Source organism: Cervus canadensis, chromosome 1 (genome assembly GCF_019320065.1).
Source record: "Cervus canadensis isolate Bull #8, Minnesota chromosome 1, ASM1932006v1, whole genome shotgun sequence".
In the NCBI taxonomy this organism is placed as follows: Eukaryota; Metazoa; Chordata; class Mammalia; order Artiodactyla; family Cervidae; genus Cervus; species Cervus canadensis.
Genome location: NC_057386.1, coordinates 39,144,946 through 39,158,032, shown reverse-complemented (window position 1 = coordinate 39,158,032; position 13,087 = coordinate 39,144,946). Strand labels below are relative to the sequence as shown.

At 38.9% G+C, this 13,087-nt stretch overlaps 1 protein-coding gene across 1 annotated transcript in view; it reads left to right on the top strand.

Annotated features, from left to right (window-relative positions):
• Positions 1–13,087, top strand: part of EFCAB5 (EF-hand calcium binding domain 5) — a 94,769-nt gene that overhangs the window by 62,653 nt on the left and 19,029 nt on the right. Inside the window, exons 14-18 of the mRNA XM_043479185.1 lie at positions 1,788–2,002; positions 4,129–4,285; positions 7,328–7,617; positions 9,537–9,706; positions 11,325–11,553. Of these exons, the coding sequence (XP_043335120.1) occupies positions 1,788–2,002; positions 4,129–4,285; positions 7,328–7,617; positions 9,537–9,706; positions 11,325–11,553 (1,061 nt within the window). The remainder of the gene's footprint in view (positions 1–1,787; positions 2,003–4,128; positions 4,286–7,327; positions 7,618–9,536; positions 9,707–11,324; positions 11,554–13,087) is intronic.

Genomic DNA, 13,087 nt, shown 5'->3' with positions numbered 1-13,087 from the left:
AAATAGTTGAAAATGCAACGTGAATGCTATGTAAATAGTTGCCCATGTGTGGCAAATTCAAGTTTTGCTTTCGGGAACTTTCTGGATTTTTTTTTCCTGAATATTTTTGACCCACAGTTGAAGCCACGGATGCAGAACCTGCAGCTACAAAGGGCCAACTGTATACAATTTTTTTTTATGGTTATGTGGCCCTGAAACCACTTTGAAGCTATGATCCAGGTATACAAAGGGAATTAGATATTAAAACAATAGAAATCATTCCAGCAATTCCTCTCCCTTGTAGTTCCACATCTAACTATGTGAGGCAGATGAGGCTCTGTCTTGTTTTTGAAGACTTACAAAGGAAGATCTACTCAACAGAGAGAGCAAAGAATAGCTTTTAGCTCTCAGTAAACCATGTATTTAACAACAATTATCCCAAAAAGTATTCATATTTTACTGCAATGCTATTTTATCATTTTACCTTTCACCAACAAGTAGTAGAACTTAAAAGATAAAAAAATTTTCCTCCTGTCTGCAGTTTCTTTTCTCATTTAAGAATGGATCAAATAGCAAACTTTCTATCCTCCAAATATTTGGTGAAATTGTATGGCATTGGTTAAGCTCCTGTTGCCTGCTACTTCATGTTCCTCTTCTCCTGATCTTACTTCTTTATTTCAGTTTTGCTCTACCATTTTGACAATTGCATGGGTGATTCTTTTTAAGTTACATCAGATCTCATATGGAAGGCATCAGGGCATGAATGATTGAATTAGTTAATAAATCAATCGTAAATCACCGGGCTCTTCTATGAAATATACTTCATGTTATAACATCAAGCTTCAAGATAAATATATGAGTCAAGCCTCCTGAGGGAGAGGTTATAGTGGTGGTATTTACAGACTTATTTAACTAGCCAGTCCAGACTGCAGCTGGCTTCAGGCACAACTGAATCCCAGGGCTCAATAATAGCAGCAGGACACTATCTCTTTGCCTCTCAGCCCTGTTCTTCTCTGTGTAACTTTCAGTTTTAGGTAGTTTTCTCTGTATTGTGGCAAAGATTTCCATGAGAGCATCTCTAAGCCTATATCCTACTAGTTCAGGAGTCAGAGTACAAGACCAGTGATTCTCCCCCAGTAGTTGCCCCAAAAGTCCTGGGGCTAATTCTCTTTGGCCTATAGTGGATCCCATTGCTGTCATATGTGAATCACTAGCCGGATCTATATCACATGGCCATCCTGAAGCAAGGGTGGGTGAGGCTCAGTACACCTGATACATCAAAACTGACAATCAGGGAGAGATGTTTTCTCAAATTAAAAAAAAAAAAAAAAAGGAGAGGGACTTCCCTGGCAGTCCAGTGGTTAAGACTCCACACTGCCAATGCAAGCGGCATGGGTTCGATCCCTCTTCGGAGAACTAAGTTCCCACATGCCACCAGGCGCAGACAAAAGGATGAAGACCAATAAATAAATAAATAGATAAAAGATACATTTAGGGACTTCCCTGGTGGTCCAGTGGTTAAGACTCTGTGCTGCTGACACAGGGGGCATGGGTTCAATCTCTGGTCAGAGAACTAAGATCCCACATGCAAAAAAGAAAAAAGAGAGAGAGAAAACGAGAACACAACCAAAACCCAAACTTTATAAAGGATATATTTAAAAAGGGAGTACTGTCCTCATGAAGGCAGCATAGACTCCTGGTAGGAAAAAAGGTAGTAGATATTCATTACTATATGTACTCATATATTTTCCCTGAACTTTGATAAAATTGTTCATGTCACCATTTGATGTATATTTCTTGCTTGATAGACCTGCACTCAATTATCAGAAACATTCAGTCTTACAAGGAAACAAAGGGTAGGAGTGCCTTCAACGGAGTTTCCTTCAACCTACTCCAGTTTGTGCAGCTCCTGGAGACATTTGTTGGTGAAGATTCCCCCTTGAGTGTCAGTGAAGCCCTCACCTCCTTTTTTAAGAAGGGCTTTGTTGAAACCAAAGAAGAGAAAATGAGTGGCTTAGAAAAGGTGAGTAATATCATTTGCCAATAAAACAAGTGAGGTCACTATTATAAAGAGATATGTATACCTATGACTGATTCATGTTGATGTATGTATGATGTAAGTAGGATGGCCGATTCATGTTGATGTATGTATACTTATGACTGATTCATGTTGATGTATGGGCTTCCCTGGTAGCTCAGACAGTAAAGAATCTGCTTGCAATGTGGGAGACCTGGGTTCCCTCCCTGGGTTGGGAAGATACCCTGGAAGTGGGCATGGCAACCCACTCCAGTATTCTTGTCTGGAAAATCCCTATGGACAGAGGAGCCTGGTGGGCTACCCTGAGGTCAGAGTCAGACACGACTGAGCGACTAAGCACCTGCATCTGGGTGGCAGAAACCATCGCAGTATTCTAAATTAATTATCTTCTAATTAAAAATTAAAATTAAAAAAATATATCGACCTCCATTCCTCCTAGACTAGCTCTTCTTAAGTACTTATTTTGGTTGTGAATGCTTATGCTAATTAGGTACTTAATTAGCATGGCTATTAAATACTTCATTTTATTGTCAAATGTTCTAAGATCACACTCCAGAGAATTCATTCCTCTAATAAGAACATGATTGCTGATGGCAGGAGATGGTTTCTTATATAGCTGTGTTTTTGCTCCTCCAAAGCTTGAAGAGTGGATTCCGAGAAGCAGATATTTGCATGTGCAAAGATGTGTGGGTATGTGTACACTGTCCGATGTGTGAGTACATTTACAAATGCACATACCTAAGGGTATGAATGTGGCTTGAATACATATTTTCGGGTACACCAAGGTAGTGGGCTTCATCTTTCTTAAGAAATTACTACTTGAATGAAATATGCAAACACATTTGCTGATAGGAACAATTTATGTACTGTTATATGAGATATATAAATTAGGTTCATCAAGCATATTCAGTAACCTTATCAGTCTTGAGTCTTCTCAATCTAATTTAGAGTTGATATTCCTTTTTCCTCCTCAATTGAAGTTCCCATCATCTAACCAAATGGTATATGTTCACTTTCTTTTATCAATAAAATCTACCTTGATTAGATAAGTTACTATCTAGTTAACATAATCTAGTAAAAAATCTAAATGGTAAATAAAATTAATGTCAGACCAATGTTAAATATAAGAAAGAATTTTTGAACACACTTTTTATTGTTTGAACACTATCATCCATTGCCCTTCACTACAAAACATATTTCATCAAGAAGCCAGGCAGGGGCTTCCCTGGTGCTTCAGTGGCTAAGACTCTGAGCTCCCAATGCAGGGAGTCCAAGTTTACTCCCTGGTCAGGAAAACTAGATCCCACATGCTGCAACTAAGACCCAGCACAGCCAAATAAATAAATAAGATTAAAATAGATAAATGAATTTAAAAAAAAAAAAAAGCCAGGCAGAAACTTCCCTGGCAGTTCAGTGGTTAAGACTCCATGTTCCCAATGCAGGAGGCATGGGTTTGACCCCTGGTTGGGGAGTCGGGGAACTTAGATCCCACGTGGTAGAGAAAAAAAGAAGCCAGGCAGATCACCCAATGTGTTTATCACATTGCTGAACAACTAGTAATTGAATGGAGAGGAATGAATCAAAGATTTTCGAGGAGTGAGTCCCCTTCCTAAATGAATGTGTTTTAGTTCAATGCAGAGAATGCCTGCTTTCTAGCTTAGAGGTGAAACATAGAAAATGTTTACTGAGAGATAAAAAATGATATTAAGAGAATTAAAATTAAATGTTTCATTTTACCATTCCTATCCTGCTTAGTCCCAAAGTAAAGCTGTTTCTGTAAAAAGTGCTGCTTTTTGTGGGGAATAAGCAAAAGATGACAGCTAGCATGTGTGTGTGTGTGTGTGTGTGTCTGTCTGTCTGTCTGTTAGTTTCTCAGTCATGTCTGACTCTTTGCAGTCCACCAGGCTCCTCTGTGCATGGAATTCTCCAGGCAAGAATACTGGAGTGGGTAGCCATTACTTTCTCCAGGGGAGCTTCCTGGCCTAGGGATTGAACCCTGGTCTCCTGAATTGCAGGCAGATTCTTTACCATCTGAGCCAGGAGGGAAGCTCACCAGCTAGCATAATAAACAGATACATCTTCTGTGCTTTGTTATTCTGTGTATGCCCTAGGCTAGACAAAATGCTTCTCAAATCCAACGGGAACTTCTCCTAAAAGCCCTCTTTCAGAAGTGGGACAGCGATGGCTCAGGCTTTCTGGATCTGAAGGAGGTTGATGAACTCTTGTACACATACAAGGAAGGAATGGAAAAGGAATCTATGAAGAAAGGTAAAAACAAAAGAACTTTCTTAAGTTGTGGTAACAAGGTGGCTTCAGGTTTCCCAGTATTGTGATATGCATGTGTGCTCAGTCGTGTCCGACTTTTTGTGACCCCATGGACTTCAGCCCACCAGTCTTCTCTGTCCATGGAATTTTCCAGGCAAGAACACTGAAGTGGGTTGCCATTTCCTCCTCATTATTATGATATATATGCAGTTAAAATATTGGTTGTTCTAAAGCCATGAGATAGCATTTCACACTTCACATGTACTAGTGTGGCTATCATTTTTTTCAGCTTTAGTGAGATACCATTGACATGGAACATTGTGTAAATTTAAGCTGTACGATGTGTTGATTTGATACACTTATATTGTGAAATGATTACCACAGCTTAGTTAATACCTCCATCACCTCACATAATTAACATTTCTTTTTTGTGGTAAGAACATTTAAGATCTACTCTCTTAGAAACTTTCAAGTATATAATATGGTATTGTTAACTATAATCATCACCCTGTATATTAGAATCCTAGAGCTTTTCTTGTAATGAAAGTTGGTGTACTCATTAATAATGTTTGAGCATCTTTTCATGTGCCTCTGGTCATTTGCATGTCTTCCTTGGAAATGTGTCTGTTCAGTTCCTCTGCCTATTTTTCAATCCAATTTTTTTCTTGCTATTGAGTTCTATGAGTTCCCTGTATATTTTGGATATTAACTGCTTATCAGATATATGATTTGCAAATATTTTCTCCCATACTATAGGTGGCCTTTTCATTTTGTTGTTACTTTTGCTGTGCAGAAGGTTTTTAGTTTGATATAGCCCCATTAATTTATTTTTGCTTTTTTTGCTTATGTAGTTTGACTGTAACTTTTAAAATGGAAAAAACAGTGTTGGCAAGGATATGAAGAAATTTGAACCCTTGTGCATTGCTGGTGGGAATGTAGAAAATGTCAGAGCAATCAGGAGTGAAACTGTTGTAGAGTGCTTTGTCCAAGATCTTAGTTAGATTCCTTAGTTACATAGTTAGATTCCTTCTGTGTACCTAGCTACACATACCCATAAAACAATCCAAACCCACTTCACAGTCCTGCCTATTTTCCCTTTTCATTTTATCTTGCAGCCTCTACAAGGCCTGATTCATCTCTCAAGTCTGAATGACTTGCAAGTTTCCCCTAAATTTACTTAACTTTGTATTCTCCTTAATGACTTTCTCTTCTCCTATATTTTTCCTCTTCTGATGAATTCTTCTCAATCAAAAGCTACTAAAATTCTCATATAATAAGTTCTCTCCTTCATTTGCTTAGATCCCAAGATAAATGATTTTGCTCTTCACTGGGTTTAAGGATTTATCTGACGACTTTGGCATAACAGATTTCAAATTCTTAAAGTATATGGTGCATGAGAGAAAAAATGATAAGGGTTAGTAAAGTTCTTCAGCCCTTTCAAAAATCATTGTATTGGTTGATCAACTGTCAGGTGTTCTTCATTAATTATGTCTAATGAGGTGGTTTCCACCCTCAAGATGGGAAAATTTCATAACACAGAACCATGGTCTGTGGAAGAAAAGATATTACACAATGGTCAGAAGAGCTGGGTTCTGATATTTTATCATTTACTAAGTAAGATTTCCGGGAGAAATATCAATAACCTCAGATATGCAGATGACACCACGCTTATGGCAGAAAGTGAAGAACTAAAGAGCCTCTTGATGAAAGTGAAAGAAGAGAGTGAAAAAGTTGGCTTAAAGCTTAACATTCAGAAAACTAAGATCATGGCATCCGGTCCCATCACTTCATGGCAGATAGATGGGGAAACAGTGGAAACAGTGGCTGACTTTACTTTTTGGGGCTCCAAAATCACTGCAGATGGTGACTGCAGCCATGAAATTAAAAGACGCTTACTCCCTGGAAGGAAAGTTATGACCAACCTAGACAGCATATTAAAAAGCAGAGACATTACTTTGCCAACAAAGGTCTGTCTAGTCAAGGCTATGGTTTTTTCCAGTGGTCATGTATGGATGTGAGAGTTGGACTATAAAGAAAGCTGAGAGGCGAAGAATTGATGCTTTTGAACTGTGGTATTGGAGAAGACTCTTGAGAGTCCCTTGGACTGCAAGGAGATCCAACCAGTCCATCCTAAAGGAGATCAGTCCTGGGTGTTCATTGGAAGGACTGATGTTGAAGCTGAAACTCCAATACTTTGGCCACCTGATGCGAAGAGCTGACTCATTTGAAAAGACCCTGATGCTGGGAAAGATTGATGGCAGGAGGAGAAGGGGATGACAGAGGGTGAGATTGGTTGGATGGCATCATCGACTCAATGGACATAGGTTTGGGTGGACTCCGGGAGTTGGTGATGGACAGGGAGGCCTGGCGTGCTGTGATTCATGGGGTCGTAAAGAGTCGAACACAACTGAGCGACTGAACTGAACTGAACTGAAGTGATCACATGACCGTGAACAAGTTACTGAACTTCTGTAGAGCCATGTGTCTTCATGGGTAAAACAAAGAAGTTGGACACGATGAATGCTAGAATTTAAGGAACCTGAGGATGATGTTATAAGGTTTCTCCTGGCTGAGAGGTAGAATTAAAATGAAACAATATACATTACCATATGTAAAATAGATAACCAGTGGGAATTTGCTGTATGACGCAGGGAGCTCAGATCCAGTGCTCTGTGACAACCCAGAGGGATGTGATGGGCTGGGAGGTGGGAGGGAGGTCCAAGAGGGAGGGGACATGTGTGTACCTATGGCTGATTCATGTTGCTGCATGGCAGAAACCAACACAGTACTGTAAAGCAACTATCCTCCAACTAAAAATAAATAAATTGACTTTAAAAAAATAGATGATATAGGAATCATCTTGAGTTCAGCATAGGAAGTCACTGTAAGATGTTCTATTGGACATCTATTGGAGATGCCTTTGATATACCCGGTTTACCATGAGAAGCAGTTGTTAGAGGCTTCGATTTGCTGTAAGAATGCAAATTTCCCCCACAGGTGAATGAACTTTTGACTAGTTTTTGGCTTTATGTTTCTGTCTTTTAGCTAAACTGCATGTCCAATTTCCAAAGCTACACCCTGGGCACGAAGTGAGGTTGTCTTGCAAACAGTTTCAGAAATACATAGAATTGGTTGTCTCTGAACTCAGGGGCAATGAAGAAGAAGTTCTGGAAAGCGTTGTGGAGTTTCTGATGAACTCTTTAGAAAGGAGCCATGTTGAGAGTCTGAGGAATTGTGCCAGACAAAAGTGGCTGCACCAAATCCAGCGTGCTGCAGAGACAAGTGGTGTGTCCTTGGAACCAGTGTACACCGAGACCTTTAAGGCCCTCACCCAGGTGTGCTCTCTAAAATGACATATAAGAGAAAAACATTTCCTCCCAGGTGATGATGTTCAATGGTTGCAAAGGAGGAACACACAAAATTCTCTTGAGAAATCTCTGTTATGGATATTTTACTCATTCCAATGTTTTACAATGACCCCGAACCTAGTAAAGATGCAACTGGAATGACTGCAGATTGGCAAGGTAGAAGCAGAGAGGAAAGATATAAGAAACAGAATTGTGTCTTGGAATTCCTAATTTCATTTGTGCTAAGAGTCAAAGAAACCTATAACCCTGAATAAACTGACATTAAAAAAAAAACAAAAACCAGTAAGGAGATGTACAAGCAGTTTAAGCTATATTTCCCTTGCACGCTGTTTTGGGAGTCAGTTTTAAAAGGAACTATTTGGGGGGTGGTGGGAGGGAGGCTTCAGACAGAGGGGATACATGTATATACTTATGGCTGATTTACGATGTTGTACAGCAGAAACCAATGCAACATTGTAAAGCAATTACCATCCAATTAAAAATAAAAGGAATTTTTAGAATCATAAAGTCATTATAAAGTAGAATCCAACGTGACACAATAGTTCATAGCACTGCCTAGAAATAAGCTGAGACTATTGCAGAATCCTGTCCCTTAAAAGACATGACCTGGATTAACCACCACCCACAGCTCTGCTGCCTTCCTCAGACACTTCCAGCTTACTGCTTTTCCCAGGCAGGAACAGCATGGCTGTCTTCTACAAGTATCACAGCTTCCATTGATCCAGGGAAACTATGTCATTCATCTCAGCTAAATAGCAACACATGATTATGGGAATCATCCCCTGAATGGCTTAATTTTCCAATATATCAATAATTGGAAATGATGGGACCAGGAACAGTAGACCAATCAAGAAAAAGAGATATTGGAATTTCCCTGGCAGTGCAGTGATTAAGACACTGCATTTCCACTGCACGGGACTTAGCCAAAAAGCAAAAGAGTTATTGTTCCAACTTGCTTCAGAAATCTGCCGTACCCATAGAGACATCTTACTACTACATTTTTATTAGTCTATTGATTTTCTGTGTAGAAAAGGAGGAACCAAGAAGGGAAAAGAAAAGCACAAAGAACAAACCCAAGTTTATAGGAAGAGGAGACAAATATCAGAGAATTTGATATGTTCCTAATTTATACCCATATTTGGCATATATGTTAACACATAATATTGTTATAATATTTTAGGTACATAGAATTTTTAGTTATTTTAACTAGACATAGTAGTTGTAGGACTTCCCTGGAGATCGATTGGTTAGTACTCTGTGCTTCTACTCCAAAGGGCATGGGTTTGATCCCTGAATCAGGGAACTAGGATCCCACATGCGGTGCAGTACAGCTGAAAAGAAAAAGAAATAGTAGTTGCATATAGTCTGCAATCTGGAGCCCTAAGTAATCCTTTCCTGAAATGATGTAAGTCAAATGTCACAACCAAACTATGTTAAGAATTTCTTGAGAACATTTTCTCATATTCACATCATAGTGGATGGTCAAGAAATATGAGTCATCTTTCTTGCCTGAGCTCTCTAAAATAAGCACTTCTAATTGAAGCCCATACAACATGAGTATGGTTCAAAGGGATCCAAGTTTTAAACCTCTAAATATAAGTAGACTTGACAGATTTTTTTTTTTTTAGTAGAACTGGTCTGGTTGGCATAAAGTAAATTTATTCTACTCACTAAAACTCAGGTTTCAGAAACAGCTGTGGTGTCAGCCTTTCCCCCACTGTCTATTTACGGTAATATCTGCATCATTTACTCAGGGAAATGAAATTATTGGGGTCAGATTGGCTAATGAAGGGAGACATGATTAAGAGAATAGCTCTTTGGCAATTGGCAAATTGCCAAACAGAATAGCAATTGGCAAATAAATGATCAGAAACATTTTGCCACAGGATGCTGAAGCCCATGGAAATAAGAAGATCAGTGCTCACATTTCCCTCTTAGAAGAAAACCTACTTCTGCCTGATAGAGGGAATGTTCTATTGAGGAATGTAGCTTGTACTTTAGACGATGCTCCGTTTGTTCTGAAAAGAGTGCTCTACAGGGACATGAAGGGGATCAGGTAAGAATTTCCAAAGACATTGGTTTCACCCTTCTTTTTTAAAAAAATTCCTTTTGTGAAGTAAAGTAGCCCTGAAATCCTTCCTATTTAGCTACCCAAGAGAGAAATGCCTCAGGTTACCAAAGTTTCTCAAGCAGGAGGTGAAAGGTTTCCAGTCTTGGGTGATTTCACCTGATTTTTTCTAGAGCTTGCTCTTGGGCATTGGTTTTCATGTAGGGACTTTGCTTCACAGTATCAGTTCAATAATTTGTACCTGCTCCGTAAATTATGTCTCCATAATAATGTCTCAGTCGTGTCTTAACTCTTTACGACCCCATGGACTGCAGCATACCAGGCCTCCTTGTCCATCACCAGCTCCCAGAGTTGACTCAAACTCATGTCCATTGAGTTGGTGATGCCATCCAACCATCTCATCCTCTGTCATCCCCTTCTCCTCCCACCTTCAATCTTTGCCAGCATCAGGGTATTTTCAAATAAGTCAGTTCTTCGCATCAGGTGGCCAAAGTATTGGAGTTTCAGCTTCAACATCAGTGCATCCAATGAACACTAGATTGATTTCCTTTAGGATGGACTGGATGGATCTCCTTGCAGTCCAAGGGACTCTCAAGAGTCTTTTCCAACACCACCATTCAAAAGCATCAATTCTTCAGTGCTCAACTTTCTTTTTTTTTTTTTCCAGTGCTCAACTTTCTTTATAGTCCAACTCTCACCTCCATACATGACTACTGGAAAAATCATAGCCTTGACTAGACAGACCTTTGTTGGTAAAGTAATGTCTCTGCTTTTTTAATATGCTGTCTAGGTTGGTCATAACTTTTCTTCTAAGGAGTAAGTGTCTTTTTATTTCATGGCTGCAGTCACCATCTGCAGTGATTTTGGAGCCCAAAAAAAGAAAATCAAATTATGTCTCCACATCCTGTTTAAATGGGCTTCCCTGGTAGCCCAGTGGTAAAGAATCTGCCTGCCAATGCAGGAGACTTGGGTTCCATTCTTGGGTCAGGAGGATCCCCTGGAGAAGGAAATGGCAACCCACTCCAGCATTCTTGCCTGGGAAATCCTATGGACAGAGGAGCCTAGTAGGCTACCCACGATGGGGTTGCAAAAGAGTAGGACATGACTTAGCAACTAAACAATAACATCTTGTTTATATATGGTTCTCTGTTATGATCTAAGCTTATTTTTTTTTTGGCCTGTCATAGTGTAAGAACTCTATATCAACTTTTATTGACATTATATCTCTTTGTATCAATCTTTCCCCAATAACACTTATAGTGCCAAATCAAATGCAGCTGGATTCTTATTACAGCCATTATAACAACATAATCACTCTTAAGTTCTAGCCCTTTCTATTGTGTCCCCCTAATCTGACTGTATCTGGCTCATCTATCCTCATTTTTTTTCTGTACAGTCTTTCTTGTTGTTCGATATACACACCATTAAGCTTATTTTAAAAAATATTTCTCTCAAGTCAGACTCTCCAAACTGGTAATTTTATCTGAGTCCACTTCTCTGACATATAATACTAATGATTATGGATGGATTGATCTAGTGTCCTGAATAGTTTAATCTAAAGCCCTCTTCTGTGCCTTTCTCCTTTTCTCGTATTCCTGTTCCTCAGCTTTACAGTAGTGGATGAAGGGAAGCCAATACACGTCCCCCAAGTTCAGCACCATGGGAACATCTACTTCTGGAACCATTCCCGCAAGAAGAGCGATCACAGTGGGTCATTCCTGGCTCTGCCCCTTCAGGACGCATATATGAGGATATTCGGGGTCTTGGCTGTTGACACTCTAAGAGATCCCCAGAAAATTAACATCTTCCTACCCCATGAGATCAGATTCTATCAGGTACGACATAGAAAAGTTCTTCAAGATCAATGGTAGGATAGTCTATCCTATACTTTTTGAAAAAGTAAAACCTGAAACCAGATGAGAGTATAGCTATGTATATAAATGGTGTCATCATACACGTGTCAGTCTTTGAAGAGGTTCCCTATTACACATGGAGGGACTCAGACGCAGTTGCATATCTATGCCTCAGATTGTCTGGGAAGCTTGTTAATATGTGTCCCATGGTATTAATTGTAGGAACAGCATTTTCTGCTATAGAACTGAAATCCAACTATTAGACTACTAACTAAAACCCAAAAAGTAGGAATGAACTTTTAGAAGAGACATATTTATGTTTTATTTATAGTGGTACCTAGAAATCCTTTGCTCTTTACACAAATGGTGCTAAATATGATATGCCTTACCATAGTTCTTGATTTTAGTGTTATAATTTTTGAGGATGAAGAATGAAGGAAAAGCCTAAATGTTTCTCAAATATTCATGTTTTCAAATTAGATCTCAAAAAGGGAGTGGCACTTTTTCATGACCTGTAATGCTGTGGCTTCTTTGGTAAAATTGGTGATTATCCAGTATTTCTTCTTTAAAATATTATATTAGCTTAAACTTAGTAGAAAATAAAGTCCATGATGCTTACTGTTGAACAACAGCAAAAATAAATAAAAATATTTATTTTTATAAATAAATAAAAAAAATAAATAATTTATTTTATAAATTAAATAAATAAATAAATAATTTATTTTATAAAGAAATAAAAAAATTATTGTGGGAATCTTTATATCAAGGTTAACGTGTGGTTTTATTCTGGGTTATCAGTGGAGTTTTGTTTTTTGTTTTCTTTTTTTTTTTTTTAATTTTTTATTAGTTGGAGGCTAATTACTTCACAACATTTCAGTGGGTTTTGTCATACATTGATATGAATCAGCCATAGATTTACACTCAGTGGAGTTTTATTTCAAGACTGCCCAGTCGTGTTCCACTCTCTGCAACCCCATGGAATGTAGCCCACCAGGCTCCTCTGTCCATGGGATTTCCAGGCAAGAATAATACTGGAGTGGGTTGCCATTTCTTCCTCCAGAGGCTCTTCCTGACCCAGGGATTGAGCTTGTGTCTCCTGCATTGGCAGGAGGATTCTTTACCACTGAGCCACCCAGGAAACCCCAAATATTAAAATAGGTTCGAGGGGGACTTCCCTGGTGGTCCAGTGGTAAAGAATCTGCCTGCCAATGCAGGGGTCATGGGTTTGATATCTAGTTGGGGAACTAAGATCCCACTTGCTGAGGCACAACTAAACCTGGGAGCCACAGGCCACAACCAAAGATCCTGCATGACGTCAATGAAGATCCCTTGGGCAGCAACTAAGACCCGAGGCAGTCAAATAAATGAATAAGTATTAAGATAACTAACTAAATAAATAAAATAGGTTTTTGAAATTAGGTCCCTTGTTTGAAGATGGTGTTTAAGTATCTCACACTATCTGCTAAATGAAAATAAAATTAAACAAAAGAAACTAAAAAAAGGAAAGGCACTTTTT